Source organism: Solanum verrucosum, unplaced genomic scaffold, assembly GCF_900185275.1.
Source record: "Solanum verrucosum unplaced genomic scaffold, falcon-dt-bn FXZP01000205.1, whole genome shotgun sequence".
Classification (NCBI taxonomy): Eukaryota; Viridiplantae; Streptophyta; class Magnoliopsida; order Solanales; family Solanaceae; genus Solanum; species Solanum verrucosum.
In genome coordinates this window covers 2,631,397-2,649,487 of record NW_026019950.1, presented here as the reverse complement: position 1 = coordinate 2,649,487, position 18,091 = coordinate 2,631,397, and the positions used below count along the sequence as shown (strand labels likewise).

The 18,091-nt window shown below is 32.6% G+C and overlaps 1 protein-coding gene across 1 annotated transcript; it reads left to right on the top strand.

The window, feature by feature from the left end:
* Positions 1–14,859: 14,859 nt before the first annotated feature.
* Positions 14,860–17,135, top strand: LOC125813808 (transcription factor bHLH137-like). Its single transcript, XM_049493271.1, has 7 exons — positions 14,860–15,275; positions 15,367–15,522; positions 15,928–15,993; positions 16,144–16,212; positions 16,306–16,395; positions 16,517–16,684; positions 17,007–17,135. The coding sequence occupies exons 1-7, from the start codon at positions 14,901–14,903 to the stop codon at positions 17,097–17,099; spliced, it is 1,017 nt and encodes a 338-aa protein (XP_049349228.1). The 5' UTR covers positions 14,860–14,900; the 3' UTR covers positions 17,100–17,135.
* Positions 17,136–18,091: the final 956 nt, after the last annotated feature.

The following is an 18,091-nucleotide window of genomic DNA, read 5'->3' as shown; positions in this document are numbered from 1 at the left end:
TATACATTCCAGCTGACTATACCCTTTAGCAACTAACCTTGCTTTGAACCTTTCTATCTCTCCAATAGACTTGTATTTAACTTTGTACACCCACATACAGCTAATACGTTTCTTTCCTATTGGTAGATCAGTTATCTCCCAAGTCTTATTGTCTTCAAGGGCCTGAATCTCAACCTTCATAGCATCTATCCACATAATATCGTTCACAGCCTTTGAATAAGTGGTAGGTTCTCAAACAGAAGATGTAGCAACAACATATGACTGATAAGTATGAGAAAGATGATTGTAACTGATATAATTACACACTGGATACTTTACTTCTGAATGTATATTCAAAAAGACAAATCCTTGAGCCATTTAGGGGTATGTTTGAGCCTCTATATTTTCTAGGATCAGCTAGTATATCAGGAAGATTAGCATGTATAACAGTGTCTGTGACTGTTGAAACTGATTCCTCAATTGTATGAGGGGAGTCTAAAGAGACATCATGAAAATCTGGTAACACAGATGAACCTTCAGGGAAAGATACTTCAACATCAATAGAACTAGGTGCTTTAAAGAACTGAATAGTAGAGTTGTCAAACAAAATAGCTGAGTCTAGCAGTGGATCTTGAAACAAAGAATGTTTTTTAGTTCTCTTGATCTGTGAGAAAGGAAATAAAGCCTCTCTAAATATGACATCTCTGCTAACAAAGAATGTCTTAGCAGTAAGATCAAATAAAACATAACCTTTTTGTGTCTCTGAATACCCCATATGAACTGCAGACTTAGATCTAGGCATCATTTTATCATGTTCAAGTAGATTTTTGGCAAGACACAAACAACCAATGGTTCTTAAGTGTGTCAAGCTCGGTTATATAATCTCTCATAGGGAGTTTAATAGTTAAGAACACTACTAGGAACTCTATTGATGAGATAGGCTGCAGCTAGAACACAATGTCCCCAATACTTCAATAGAATCTTAACATAAAATCTTAATGTCTTTGGTATCAGAGCTGATCTTTCCTTGGCAACAATGACAAAAAATACAAGAGCAAATGATGGGTCTTCTAACAGCGAAGTGGGGGAATTGCGTGAGCTGATGCAGAAAATGTTATCAGAAATGGGGACTCTTACAATGGAAGTTTTGAATCTTAAAAAGTTGGATCAAGCTGTGTTGGAATTGAAGGATCAATTGGCGACTGTTGGAGGAAATCACAGAGATAAATCACTTGCAACTACTGGAGGAAATCATGGAGAAAAATCACCTGTAATTCATTTTGAAAGAGGGGAATTGCCGAATGCACAGAAACAGTTCGATGAAAGGTTCCACAGGGAGAAAAGTGCAAGTAGTTTCACTAATCACCATTCTCAATTCTCTCGATGGTCGATGATGGAATTCTTGAGGTTCTCTAGAGAAGATCTCAGATCTTGGTTATTCAAAATAGAACAATTTTTTAGTATGGACAACATTCCGATGGAGGAAATGATAGGGATTGCATCTTTACAGTTTAACGGTGAGGCTGTTCAATGGCATTTGTCATTCATGAAGTATAGACAATACTTACAATCACCAACATGAATTAAGTATGTTATGGCTCTAGTAGAAAGATTATGATGACCCAATGGAGGAGATAAAGAAAGTGAGACAAGCAGGAGCAGTGAAAGATTATCAGGCAATTTTTTAGAGGAATCTAACCAGGGTTAATTTGTCACAAGAAAATGCAATTAGTTGCTTTGTAGGAGGTCTAAAGAAGGAGTTGAACATGGCAGTAAAAATAACAAACCCTCGCACATTATCTCAAGCTTATAAGTCGGCAAGAATGTATGAGGCATACTTAGAAGCTGTGAGACAAATTGTTCAGAATTCAAATCAACCAAGAAGGTATATTGATCAGAACCTTCAAAGTAAATCTCCCGTATTACCCACCCTAAGTAGCTATACAAATACAACAACTAGATGGACCAATAGAAGAACCCTAAGTGCAAAAAAAATGAATGAAAAAAGGTCCAAAGGACTGTGTTATTTTTGTAATGAGAAGTATGTGTTTGGTCATAAGTGCAAGAACTTGAAGCAGTTATACTTGATAGAGGTGTAGGAACATGAAGAAGTGGAGACTGAACTGGAAAAAGAAGCAGCTCAGGAGGACCAAGAGATAAAATTAATCAGGCCATTAGAACAGATGTAAATCTCTGTTTATGCACTGAATGGCTCATTGGGGTTCAGAAATTAAGGGTCATTGGTTACCATTCCAAGAAACATCTTCACATTTTTATAGACACAGGAAGTTCACATAATTTCATTGATCCTGAAGTGGTGAAGGGTTTGGGATGCCAAGTTACATCTACTACGCCTCAGGCAGTAACATCAGCTAATGGTAATGACATACAGGTAAGCCAGATGTGCAATATTTCTCTGTTGTTACAAGGTGTGAAGTTTTCCGTAGAATTTCTTTTGTTGCCATTAGGATTTTGTGGTGTAGTTTTGGGGGTGCAATGGTTGTTAACACTATGAGATATCAAGATGAATTTTAGGTAACTCACCATGGCGTTTTGGTATAAAGGGAGAAAGCATCTTCTCAGGGTAGCAGGCAAATAAATCAAAACTACAGGAGCTGGGAAGTTAGCTAAAATGTCAGGTAACAATTCCCAACTATGTATGATTCAAGTAGTGTCATCTAAGTGTAACAAAGACCAGTGGCATTCAATTGACGCTCAGGAGAACTTTGAGGAAGACCTTAGACTATTCAGTCTAATACAAAAGTACAAGATTTTATTTGAGGAACCCCAACAATTACCTCCATTCAGAAGAGTTTTTGATCATAGAATAATGTTGCACAACAATACTGAACCTATAAATAAAAGACCTTACAGATATCCTTCAGCTAAGAAGGACGTTATTGAAGGGTTAGTTCAACATATGTTAGATCAAGGGGTAATACAACCTAGTTATAGTCCATTTGCTGCTCCAGATGGTACATTGAGGATGTGTGTGGATTACAAAGATTTGAATAAACACACTATCAAGAACAAGTTCCCTATTCCAGTTGTTGAGGACCTATTGGATGAGTTGGGGGGTCTATAATCTTTTCTAAGATTGATCTTCGATCTGGTTACCACCAACTGAGGATGGCAACTGAAGATGTACCTAAAACAGCTTTTAGAACTCATGCTGGGCACTTTGAATATGTGGTTATGCCCTTTGGCCTGTCAAATGCACCTGCCACATTTCAAGGATTGATGAATTCTGTCTTTCAGGCCTTTCTTAAGAAACATGTACTTGTTTTCTTTGATGATATACACATCTACAACAGAACTCTAGATGAGCATCTAAGACAATTCAGGTATATTTTTGAGGTTATGCAGCACCACTAGCTATTTGCTAAGCAATCTAAATGCTTCTTTGGAGTGAAGAGGATTGAATATCTAGGTCATTTCATCACGCAAGAAGGTGTGTCTACAGATCCCTTGAAGATTGTTTCTATAAGGGATTGGCCTACTCCGACTACCCTTAAACAGTTGAGGGATTTCCTGGGATTAGCTGGATACTATAGAAGATTTATCCAAGGATTTGGTGTTATATCAAGACCACTGAATGATCTTTTGAAGAAGGACAAGTTCCAGTGGAATGAGGAGGCTTCCATGGCACTAGCACAACTTAAGGATGCATTGACTAAGGCACCAACGTTAGCTTTACCTGACCAGAATAAGTTGTTCATCGTGGAAACTGATGCTAGTGGATTTGGGATTGGTGTTGTACTAATGCAGGAGGGTTAGCATATTGCTTTTATTAGTAAAGGGCTTTCACCTAGGCATGTAACACTCTCTGTGTATGATAAGGAACTAATGGCTATTGTGGATATTGTGACCAAGTGGTCACATTATTTGTTAAACTAGAAATTTGTTATCAGAACTGATCAAAAGGCTTTGAAGTATTTGTTAGAACAAAAATTACACACTAATTCACAGTTGTTGTGGCTCACTAAGCTCAAGCCATTTGACTATGTCATTGAGTACAAAGAGGGGGTAGAAAACAAAGTGGTTGATGCCTTGTCTAAGGTGGAAGGTGCTGAGTTAATGACCTTGATACTCGCTAATACTTCTTCTAATCTCTCTTAAGTTATAGCATCTAGCTGGGATGCAGATCCTGAATTGAGGACTCTCATTACAGCATTGGTAGCTAATCCATACTGCCATAAACGATTTACTTGGCAAAATAACCAGCTCAGGAAAAAGAAGAAACTAGTAGTTTGTAAGGTGCCTCAGTTAAGATCTGATATCATCTCCTTTTGGCACTCTGCTGCACAGGGAGGACATTCAGGTGTAGAAGCTACTCTTAAGAGGCTTTTGACTCTATTTTACTAGAAGGGTATCAGAACTGATGTGAAGTTATTTGTTTAGAAGTGTGACACTTGCCAGAAGAATAAATCTGATCTAGCTGTCTATCCAGGTCTATTACAACCACTACTTATTCCTGAATTGGTCTAGTCTCAAATTAGCATGGATTTCATTGACAGTCTTCCCAAATCCAAGGGTTATGAAGTCATATTGATGGTTGTGGATTGACTAAGTAAATATGATCATTTTCTTCCCTTGAAACACCCTTACACTGCTCAGTCAGTAGCTGAGGTTTTCATGAATACAGTGGTTAAATTGCATGGATTGCCTGATACAATCACTAGTGACAGAGATGCTGTCTTCCTCAACAACTTTTGGCAAGAATTGTTCAACCTACAAGGGGTCCAGTAGAACACTTCTTCAGCATACCATCCTCAGTCTAATGGCCAAACTGAGGTGTTGAATAGGAGCTTGGAGACTTACTTAAGGTGTTTTGTAGTGAAGAACCTAATACTTGGTTCTCTTGCCTAGCTATGGCTGAGTATTGGTATAACTCTTGCTTTCATTGTGCTATTCAAACAATTCCCTATGAGGCACTTTATAGGAGGCCTCTCCTCCACTACACTTGCCATATCTTCCTGGTGAATCATCTTCTGCTGAATTTGATGCTACATTACTTTACAGGGTGATGAAATTGGAGCTCTTGAAACACTATTTGCGGAGGGCCTAATTGAGAATGAAACAACAGGCTGATTCACAGAGGAGTGACAGAGTTTTTGAGGTTGGTGATTGGGTGTCCTACAAGGTCCACCCCTATAGGCAGAGTATTGTTTCTGGCCACTCTTTTCATAAGCTGGCAGCTAAGTATTATGGTCCATTTTAGATTTTGAGGAAGGTGGGACCAGTGGCTTACACTCTTTGCTTTCCTGATTCTGTCAAAATCCACCCCACTGTGCATGTCTTATTATTGAAGAGATGTTTTGCATTGCCTACAAATATCTCATTACCTCCTGTCATTGACATTGCCAACCCACTTTGTCCCACTCCTGAGAGTATTCTTCAGAGGCGAATGGTCAAGAAGGGTGGCAAGGTTGTGGTCTAAGTATTGGTCAAATGGGAAGGCTTGTCTGCTGATGATGCTACTTGGGAATTCTATTAGGCATTGAAGGTCAAAATCCTGGTTTTGATCTTTGAGGACAATGATCTCATTTTGGTGTGGAGTATTGTTACACTAATCAGCTAATTAGGCTTAGTATTGACCATGTCAACAGTTATAACTGACAATTAGTTAGTTAGTTACACAATTACTGTTCATTACTGTTCCATTGAATTATTGCTCATAAAGTTGGTAAGTCGATCAGAAAGTTAGTTGAGAATTAGGCTGAATAAGTCACTTCACTACAGTTGTATATAAACACTCTCATATGTACACTTCAGATCATCAATATATAGATCATTGTTTTCTTCTCTAAATCTCTCTTCTTCTCTAATTCTTCTTTTCTCTTCTAATTGTTCTTGAGTTGTTCCAGCAGTTCATCTCAATCCTCGAATCTTCAGTGATTCCTGCAATTAAGCTAAAAAAGATGATTGTAATCAATACCTTGGCCAATTACAGAATTAGGTATTGACATTGATGCACCTGTGTTTTCACCATTGTTGCCAGTGTTCGAACCTTGAATTGGATCTGCAGTTGTTCTCCCATTCATCATCCTGAATCACTGTTGATCAACAATTGTTTGCGGAAGCTAATCACTCATCAACTACCTACAGATTTCACCCAAAAATTGTGTAAAATAGTAGATCAACTGAAGAACTGATGAATATGTGAATATGTACACTCGATTCTCTGATACTTAATCGAAATCGCCTGTCACAGTAATCATTGTGTGGCTCTGATACCATGAACGTAAGTGAAGAAGCTCAAACTTATGGAAATGAGCAGTAACTGCTCTTGGAAGAAAATCTCATTGATTGAGCTCAAATGGTTGATTGTTACAATGTAGAAGGAGCTATTTATAGATTCTATCTTCTAACTACTTTTTACTAACTAACTAACTTGAAAGGAATTAGTTATAACAAACAATACAAAAGGTCTATTCTACCCTTGATCATCTAGTGACTTAACTAGCTATTTAACTACCTTACAATCATATCTCATCATGGCGACTTAAGAGGGTTGTCACAAAAAACTTTAATTATGGAAGCGCTAGCCACGACGATGTAGTCGTCACTAAAGGTAATTGTTTTAGTCGTTGTTAAAGGACTGATTCCTTGTAGTGAGGGGGGAGGCAGGGTTGTCTTGACTATATGGCCACTAAATTAAAGCAATCGCTTGGGGCCCCAATTTTACCTAAAGGGGTTGTGTGTGTGTGTGTATATATATATATATATATATATATATATTGAGAACCCACATTATACTATTCTTACATTTATCTTTATAGTAATTTTATTTCCTTTTCTATTTTTAATATCTCATTATTGAATATTCTAAACGGTCAAACCTTATGCATTATGCAAAATTTATTGTTGTGTGTTTATATAAGATCAAATTTGTTTTTGGTGTATTATTTAAATTTCAAGCATAGGAACAAATAAATTTAATTTTAATATCATTGTATCAACTTATCAAATAATTCAACACAACTATTACAATATAATTATATAGATTTTTTTTTAAAAATAGCCAGGTCTTATTATTCTAATTTTATATTATATTTTTTTCGTTGAAATATTTATTATTTACATTCTTACTTTGCGAACATCCTATCTTCTCGAGACTTCACTTGTAGAATTACATTGAGTATGACAACTAAAAAAAAAATAAGACGACCCCGGGGGAGGGGCAATTGGTACATTCAGAAAAACAATAGATCCAAATGTAATGAGTGAAAAGTTGCAAGAAAAAGAAAATGGACCAACATTAGTACTCAGTACAGTAGAATAATCACTGACCAATTCTTAATATGGCCATAGTTTTTTTTAGTGGTAGACGTTGGCATAGTTCCATATGGACTTAATTGATGTGTGTACAAAAGTGTGCATATTGCATAAAAAGCAAAAATATTAACTTTACACTAGACTGAAATATCACTACCTGAAAAATTATACTCATTTCCTAAGGCCAATCACGGGAGTGAGTAGTAAGACAATAAAGGGTCGATTGATTGGTGAATAAGCTATTTTGAAATTATAATACGAGAATAAAATGATTAGGAGATTAATAATATTGATATTGTAAAGCAAGGATTGTAGAATTTATGGATTATAACACAAGGATTATTTATTACTATCATATATAATTGATTTGTTGTATAAAAATTAATATAAACTGTACAATTTTGAATTAATTATTAATTTTAATCAAAATAATATGAAGATATATTAAATAATGTTAGATTTTATATGAGATATATTAAATATTTGACGGACGATGACCCCGTGGGTTAAAGTTTTCAACAAAAAGACCATCTTTAATTCGGAAAAAAATATATCAATCGAAAATAGATTGGATTTTGGTGGGGGGAAAAATCAAAAACGTTTTCCGCAAGTGCTTCCTACAGCTAATTGTTGAAAATAGTAAACAAATATCAAGAAAAGATCAAATTTGTCTTTCTACTCTGCAAAAATGATTAGTTTTACCTTATGTTATATTATTAGTTCAAAAATATCTCGTCATTATCTAAATAGTTCAAATATAATCTTTTTTCATTAGGGTTATTTGATGTGAACACACAATCCCACGTGACACTGACATTTTAATGAGGTGAACACCATGTGGCAAGACACCACAATACCCCAAACCTGTTTTACCCCTCCCTCCTCTTGTTCTTCTACGACTAACATTTCTTTCCCCTCTACTTGTTCTTGCATATCTAACATTTCGTTTAGAAGAAATTAAAACGTTTTAGAATGAGAATGAATTAGATCAATTAACTCCCAACATCCTAGGAGAATTTGTGTCGCTGTCTTTCATCTAATTAAAATTTATCAAAAGTTTCCCAAAATAAATAATAATCGATTAATTATAAGTCTCCAAAAGGACAATATAACCATTCATGAATGTGTTGAAATAATATGTATAATGCATAGCTTTTGACCACGAGTATCATATTTGATTAATAAATTTTTTGTTGAAATGCAAGACCAGGAGAGAGGTTTTTTTCTTTCTTTTTCCCTAGATTCCAGTTGACCAATCACTGTTTCTTGAACGTAGAATTTGTATTTTGAAATATGATCATAAGCAAATATATAATAATTACGTACTATTTTTATATCAGAATTATATTGTATATTTTATGTATATCGTATATTAATATACAAAAAATATTTATTTGTTAGGCTATTATTTTAGAAGGCGACATTACCTCAATTTCTCAACAAAAAAAAAAGGTCCTTGTTCTTTTCTTGAAATGTTGAATCTTTATAAAATCTAATTAGAATGAACATTTTAAAAAACTTGATGAGGCATATATGCTGATAATCATTTAAGTACTTTCTTTTTGTTCTTTTGTGGAGGAAACTAGAGCAATTAGTACTTTTGTTACGAGCAACGTGTATATACACCTTGTTACACTATTTGGAGGGTTATGTTACGTGCTTATTTTATAATGTATCGTGTTGTATTATATTGTATCATACTTTATTTTTTGATTAATTTAGATAGATTGTATCGTTCTCCGTCGTTACATAATGTACGCACATAATTTGAAGTAGGGTATGAGGTAAAGCTACTATAAAAGGTAGGGTAAATGATAAAATATAATTATTAAATAATAAATAAAGACAAAATGAGAAAAATATATTAAGATAATGGCGCGATCACACAAAATAAATCTTTGCGTTGTTATGTGACGATGAAATTAAACGATACGAAATACAATAACATATTTTAACAAAACAATACAAAGGGTAACAACTATCCAAAAAGGTGTAATAATGTGTATTTAATTAAACTTAAAGTGATTATAGCAACATGTAATAACTATAGAGTCAAAGATAATGTGTTTCATGAACCTGTTTGATTATTCAAAAGTACCTGAAATCACTCCAAATTAACTTTGACCTAATTAGCCAAGGGTTATTAAGCACGTTGCAAATTGCTGGTGCATGAAACAAGACCTTGGCAAAGTAAAATACAAAACAATGCTGAAAATTAAGGAGCCATTTAGCTGGCCATGAATAAATATTCCAAAATATTTTGAGATTATTTGAAATAAGCTTTTGTTTATACAATAGCCTATTATTGTAACTTGAAACTTCAAATATAGAATTAAACATGACTTCAAATACTATAATTCGTTCTTTTAAAAAAAATAATAATAATGTTTTACATAATCAAGAAGAATATTTAAGAAAATCTTTCAAAAATTACTTTTGGTTTAATACAATATGGAGTTTTACATTATTAAAGAACCACTTCTTTCTTCAAGACATTTAATTAAAGGGTAAGATAGTAAAACATTTCCTATTTTCGAAGAATGAATAGTTTTCTTAAGAGGTGTATTAAAGTTAAAAACACTCTTAATTTCAAAACGGAAGGAGTATACTTTTTTTAAAAATAATTCAATCAATTTATGTGAAAAATAAAAATTGCTCCAATATAGATTAACCTATAGAATAGGCTTAGACTAAGAAGACATTGAGTGGAGATCTCGAAGGACTGTGAGAGGCACTATATTATGACTTATGAGTATTATCACGACAACTGGCACAAATTTTATTTTATTTTCTAAAATTAAAGGTGATTAATATTTAGGGCGTTAATTGTGCTAAGTACCAGGTTGGAATTTTCCCTTTTTGTATTAGCGATTTAAAGTTATATATGTTTCCAAAAATTGGAACTTTGTTGGGAACCAACTTGACTGTAAAGATGCATGATTTGAAATTAATTATCAATCAACACAAATGAGAAATTTAGAATCCATTAGGAATTGATTAGGGATAATCCAAATTCCAAAGGTGCTAAATATATATTTTTGGATCTTTGCTGGCTCTATATAAATATATATCAACAGACGCATTATAATTATGTTACATGTGCAAATTTTCAAATTATTGATTCAAAGAATAAAGATAATTAAATTTCTATTTTTCCTTGTGTCAAAGTTTTCTTTAAGTAGTTCAGTAATTTTTAAACGTTATACACTCTTTGTCTCAATTTAATTATGTGGCACATTTTTCTTTTTATAACTCCATTTAAAAAAATATTTCCTTTCTATATTAATGAAATAATTTAATTGTAAAATTTCTCTTTTATTTTTAATGAAATTATTTATAATCGCACAAATGACCAACAAGTGCTATAGACCATGCACAAAAAATTTAAATTTCAAAAGTTTTTATTTCTATCTTAAATTTTGTACAATCATATAAATTGAGACGGAAAGAGTAACACTAATCAAAAGTGAGTAGTAGTAATCAAAAGTTTACTCATCGAAGCAGTACTGAGTACGATTTTTCTTTATTGTGGGGGTCGGATCAAATATATACTATAGTAGTTTCATTCACGTTTTAAGACTGATGAATATTGAGCCACAAGAACAGGCTGGACCTGGACAAAGACAACAGTTAGCCCAACCTAACTATGTTCATTGGGGATCTATATATGGTGTGAACTCTCCTATAATTTTATTTAGGGACAAAGGAGAAATATACCTTTGAACTATCGTAAATAATATGCAGATACCCTTCATAATATTTTTGGGACATTGGTGCCCTTGTCCTCCAAAAACTAGAGCATGTATACCCTTCACTCTAATGAAAAACTAAATAGGGACACGTGGTGCAATCTTATCCATCGGTTCGGTGGATAAGATTATGACACGTATATGTCTGTTAGTATAAAGGGTATATATGCTCTAGATTTTGAATGGCAGGGACACCAATGTCCCAAAAGTATGACGGGGGATATCTGTATATTATTTACGAAAATTCGGGACAATATTTGTCCTTTTTCCCTTATAATTTGGTTGAAAAATATTGAAGATATAACGCCCTCAAAATTCTTGCAAGGACAAAACATTCAGCTAGCATATAGAGAGAGAGAGAGAAAAAAGGGAGGTATTGACCAAACTATTACCGATAAGGACATTTTTGGACCAAAATATTGATAGTAAGGACATATTTGTTCGTTTCACATAGTTTAAGGGATAATGAATATAGAATGAGCCTGAGGTCCAGTGTTGATAGCTGGCAGCATCACTGGGCAAAGCTTAATTTTGTAAATATGGACCAGAGGGAGTAATTTTGAATCCCCTTTAATTTTTTTATATTTTGAACGAATAATTTTTATTTTAACACCGTTTTCAATCACATTCTAACGATGAGGATAGTATTTGATGTTATCCCTCCTAATTACTCACTTTCAACCTATTTTTCTTGCCACATATCACTTCCTGATTCGTCCATTTGTCATGCTCGATTTTTATCCTATAAAGATTTCTTTTTATCTATTAATTTAAATTTTTTGAGGATAGAATCATTCATACCAATTTAGTACTCCCTCTGTTCCTAATTAGTTGTCCCCTTTTGAATTGACATACCTATTAAGAAATTAATTAATGACATAGTGAGTTTACCATTTTACCCCTATTAATTATGAAGTGATGAAAAGTTTTGCATTTTTCAAAGTAATTAGTCATTTAATTGAGGGTATAATAGGTAAAAAAAATTGTCCTTTCTTGATTTGTCAAAATGGACAAATAATTAGGGACAACTATAAATGAAAAAGTGGACAAGTAATTAGGAACAGGAGAAAGTATTATTAGATTACTAATTATGGTGTAATAATGCAATTTTCCACTTTTGCTTTAATCAAGGATGTAGGTAAGCTATTTTACAATACGGCCATGACTAAATTAGTGCTAGAAATATTAGACTAAAGTATAGGGGTTTGTGATGAGTACAATAATTAAAAGCTGAGCTGAAAACAAGTACAATTAATGATAGCAATGAATAGATGTTTTTATTACGTTTCAACTCTTGTGAATTGTCATATTTTTACATTATAATAACTGACTTGAAAGTTGAATCATCATATCTCAGTGTTTGCATCTCTGATTCACTGATGAAAGAGCCATTCAACGGAAGACCAAAAAAAGCAACTGACATTTTCATTATAATTGGGGTGTGTCATGCATGTTTTAGGAAACTTTAACACAAAAGTAATAACAACAATAATACACTCATCTTCATCCCCAACAAGCAAGGTCAACTTGACAAATCAAATACTATTTCAATATCATTGTATCTACGAATTTAATTTAGTATAACACTTTTTTATATCATTATATCAGCTTTTTAAATTCTTGAGTTTGATTTTATTATTTTAACTTTATACTATACATTTTCATTGAAAAATTGCATTTTTTACATTCTTACTTCATAAGGCTTACATACATCCTACCCTCCGTAGATTTCACTTGTAGGATTACACCAAATATATTATGGTTATCAATTTATATATGTCAATTAGAAGGAAAAAAAGTAAGGCCTCATTATGAAGCTTGCTTTAGTCCCCAATCTTATTGAAATAACACTTGATGAGCATAGGATGGATGCCACTTATACCTATTTTGTCGGGTAGGAATATATGTTGTTTCTACTAGACTCTCAGTTCTAAAAGAAAAGTTTTTGACACACAAAAAGAAGACATGATACAAAGCAAATAAAACAACAGATAATAATACCCACTGAAGAATAAAAGAATATATGACTACTTAGGGGTCGTTCGGCTTAAAGACAAGTTATGTTGAGCTTAATTAGGGATAAGGGTCTGAAAAATATTCCAACTTTGGTCGGATTTGCTGTTGCGATACTAAACTTTCATGAGGACCTATTACCTCCCTAGACTATTTAATACCGTATTTTTTACCCCCTAAACTATTTAATAGTATATTTTAAAGATATATATGTGCTCACATGGACACATTACTATTTATAATTTTCCATTATTTTTTATGTCCACGTGGGCAAATATATATGTTTAAAATACGGTATTAAATAGCCTAGGGAGGTAATAGGTCCTCATGAAAGTTTAGTATCGCAACAGCAAATTCGACCAAAGTTGGGGTATTTTTCAGACCCTTTATCCCGCTTAATTATGATGGAATAAGTATATTGAGATAAGTTATGATGGAATTAGTTATGTTGAGGTTATTTTTTATTGGCTGTTTGGTTTGTCAAAATGCATAACATGCATAATTTCTAAGAATAAGTTGTTGTTTACAAAAATACCCTCTAAGAATAAGTTGTTTGTTTATAAAAGAGGATTTTAGGGGGCACTTTGTTATTTTACATTTTTATCGTGAGATAAGTTATCCCAGGATTAGTATTTCACCCACAAGTAGGGATAATATATCTCAGTCATAATTATTAATCCTGGTATAAATTATCTTACACTTTGTAACCAGACAAATAATTGAGGAGTACTTAAAATTTATTATTTTTCTTTATCCATCACACAAACGACCCCTTATAACCCCTTATCATTCTGAGAGGTCGCCTGACCCTCTACCCCTCCAACAAAATATGTGACAACACCAAGATTATCTACTACAACTTTTTATTCTAATCTTAAACGTTCATAGCTTTCTTTTTAGGATCATGTTATCAGTAAGCTGAAGTTATATCATTTTTTTTTTCTAATCACCTTCCTTCATTTCTTTTTTAGACTACTTCTATCTCTCTCTCTCTCTCTCCCAACTCCTGTCATAGCCAAACAAGTACACTCCGTTTATAAAACTCTGCTACTATTGTTCTAATATCATTATCATTTTTAGTTTTATATTTATATGTTCGATACTTATATTAAAATCTGATCAAGTTTTATTCATATCAAAATATCTCATATTGGAGTAAAATTCAACAACACTCGAACTCAAGATCTCTTCTCTATAATGACTTATTCATACTCATTATCTACTTATTATTTAATATCTTAAACATAAATTTCATTATTTCTTTATAGGGATAAGGGTCTAAAAAATACCCCAACTTTGGTCGAATTTGCCGTTGCGATACTAAATTTTCATAAGGAACTATTACCTTCCTAGACTATTTAATTCCGTATTTTTACCCCCTGAACTATTTAATAGTGTATTTTAAAGGTATATATGTGCCCACGTGGACACATTACTATTTATAATTTTGTATTATTTTTTATGTCCACGTGGACAAATATATATATTTAAAATACGATATTATAGTCTAGGAAGATAATAGGTCCTCATGAAAATTTAGTATCGCAATAGTAAATCCGACCAAAATTAAGATATTTTTCATACCCTTATCTTTTTTTTTATAAACAGAGAATTTTCTATAGATATAAGCTACCAGCAAACTTAACAGACCCTACCTCCCCCAAGCTTTGATTAGACCAGTCAAATGCATGGGAATAAACTAGAAAATAAATAAAAAGATGTCCAATATTTAGCTAAAATAAAATAAAATTATGTCCTATCTCTCTCTTCATCTTTATATAAACCTGACCCTTAGAGATTTTCTCAGACCCATTATTATCTCTCACTTCCTCTGTTTTTTCATTGAGAATTCCAAAGCAAATCACAAAACTAAACAAAAAGATGGCTGCTTTTTCATCACACCAATTACAACACAATAACCCTTTTCTTCTTGATTCAGTATTTTTGCCAACTTCTCCTACTAAGATGTCTGGCTTTTTTGAGGAACCAAACAATTCTTGTATAGTACAAAATTGTTTTCCTCAATTTTACCAACAAGAATTCCCTTCCAATTTAATTCTTCATGAAAATAGCTTTTGCCTTGATCAAACCATGAACGACCCTAAAAGTACCAGCAGTATAAGCTTAGATATGGATTCTTCCTCTGTTACTGATAAAATTGAAAATGGAAATAATAATAAGGCTAATGTTAGTCCTTTGGATAAGAAAAGAAAATCTAGTGAAGGGTCTTCTTCTATGACTTCTGCTCATTCTAAGGTAATTCTAATTTTCCATTTCTGTTTTGTAAATTGTTCATTTTCTTGGAATTGGGATTAATGATTACTCTGTTTTTTTTTAATCTTATTAGAATGAGAAACAGGGTGATGATGGGAAAAAGAAGAAAATTAATAGCAAATTAGTAGCCAAAGATGAGAAGAAAGCTAATGAAGAAGCACCAACAGGGTACATTCATGTTAGAGCAAGAAGGGGTCAGGCAACTGATAGCCATAGTCTTGCTGAAAGGGTATAATTTTACTTTTGCCCCTTTAGCTATTAGTCCCTCCGTTCGATTTGACACCGAGTTTATTTGTGTAACTATACATTATTTTATTAAGAATAAATGAATATTTTGAAATTAAATTGTTATTTAATATAGTAATGTGTCTTTTTTTTTATCGACTAAAAAGAAAAGTAAGTCATATAAATTGAGACAGAACGAATACTAAAATTTAACATATGGTGTGAAAACCGAGTTGAATAAATTTGAATTCGTGTTGAAAAGTATCACATTGGATTAAAATGCTTCTTATAAAAAACGAGTTCATAACCAATTTGATACTTACCACTCCATCATAACCGTTGGTGTCTACTACTACTATTATTTATGTGCAACAGTTTTTTCACTGTTTAGCTTGTGATATGATTTCAGGTGAGGAGAGAGAAAATAAGTGAAAGGATGAAGATATTGCAATCTCTTGTTCCTGGTTGTGACAAGGTAAATGACAAAGTTAATTCAGTAATTTTTTTTGTCTTTTATTTGTCTTTCCATGTACCATGGAAAGGCACTTTTTCAAGAAATTAGTATTTTAAAATCTTTTAAATTATAATTCTTCTGACAATTTTCATGTGTCTTGAATGAGATCAGGTAACTGGAAAGGCCCTTATGTTGGATGAGATAATTAATTATGTCCAATCTTTGCAAAACCAAGTTGAGGTAAAAAAAAGAGAATGATAAATTAATAATTTCCTTTATATTTAACATTGTATAATTAAAATATTAGTACTAATTGTGTCTCTCATGTTTCAGTTTCTCTCAATGAAACTTACTTCTTTGAATCCAATGTACTATGACTTTGGAATGGACTTAGATGCACTCATGGTCAGACCTGATGACCAGGTAACCTAGTGTTTAATCATAAATTTTAAAAATTATTTTCAAATTCAACTTCAAAAACTTAATTTTTCAAGTTTCGACTTCATTATTAATCAGACTCATTTTTTATGATTTTTTTTTCCAGAGTTTGAGTGGCTTGGAGACACAAATGGCAAATATTCAGCAAGGTAGCACAACTACTACATCACAGGCAGCTGAAGTAATTGCTAACACTAATAGTGTCTATCCATTTTTGGATAATTCAACATCACTCATGTTTCAACAAGCCCATTTCCCTAATTCTATTCCTCAGGTATTACATATTCATTGAATCTACTTAATAGTCATTATCAATTCATAATCACACAAATTGACAAACACCTAAAAAGAACACAATAATGATGGAATTGATATCCAACATTTTGATGACACATTATTACTAAGGTTAATTAGTTATTATTTTTATCAGGTTATCGAAGAATTACCTGTAATTACCTTATAAGTAGTATAGTTTTATATTATATCAACGTTAATACATAGAAAAAATACTGTAGAATATGATTGATAAATAGTATATAGCTAGGTAATATACATGATGTGAAATTTTCTAACATGGAATAGTAAAAAAATTTCAGGGTAATGGACAGCTCTTATGGGGTGCAGATGACCAAAGACAAAAAATAATAAATCAGTCAGGATTCAGCAACAACTTTTGTTCTTTCCATTAATATAACACCAGGCCCCTACTGTCCTGCCCTACACAACATTTGGTGAGCAATCCATCAAGTGCTAAAAGAAAAAAAAAAAGATATCACAATATTTTAATTTATCTACAAATAATAATTAGAGCTGATAATTATTTTTGTTAATTTGTGCAGGGAGCTAGATCCATTAAACCTGACTATAACTAGCTAAGCCTCTAGTATATAATAACTTGTGCATGGAGGATTATATTGTAAAATCACCCTATTATCAAAGCTGGGAATTAATTAAATGAGTGGAAGCCAAAAGAGTACTTAGAAGTCATCAGCTAGCTGCAGGCAGAATTATTTGAGACACATCTTTTTGGGAGATCCGGCCTTTTGATTGTTGGTTCTGTCCAATATTTGACTTATATAATCCTAGAGCCATGTGATGATGGTGGTGGTGGGTGGTTAAAACCCTAGCTTAGCTAGATTAGAGAAAAAAAAATGTAATTCTTTTTTAAATCTTTCTTGTTGTATTACCATGTGTACTTAGTTATGATAATATGATTGTTGGTTTGTATTACCATCTTCTTCCTGTATTATCAAACGTCTTGTGTTCGAGTCCCCTTGAGTATGGAGTCACTTTGTTAGGGAATATTTTACCCATGTGCACGAATCTAAATTTAATCAGGATACCGGGTGGAAAATTTAAAAAAAATAAGTGTTGCTTGATGTTATTTTTACTTTTTGTTTTATTACATCATTACGAAGACATTCACTTAAACTATTTAAAATATAAAAATATAATCATATAAATAAAACTAGAATTGACTTTATATATATATATATATACCGTATAATTTTTTAACCGACATATTACTTTGTATACCCTACAATTGGATATGTTTACATTTGTAGTAGCAATATATGTTAATATTTAATGTGTTGTTTTGGGATTGAGATGATTGGTGAGCACAAAAAATGGAGAGTTAGTTGTTTTCATATCTAGGGTTGTACTATGGAATCTTTCTGTG

Bases quoted from the DNA above. Each gene is read 5' to 3' on its own strand.
- LOC125813808 (XM_049493271.1), top strand. From the start codon at position 14,901: ATGGCTGCTTTTTCATCACACCAATTACAACACAATAACCCTTTTCTT. The intron at 15,523-15,927 runs GTATAATTTTAC...ATATGATTTCAG, and splicing joins GCCATAGTCTTGCTGAAAGG to GTGAGGAGAGAGAAAATAAG. The intron at 16,213-16,305 runs GTAAAAAAAAGA...CTCATGTTTCAG, and splicing joins CTTTGCAAAACCAAGTTGAG to TTTCTCTCAATGAAACTTAC.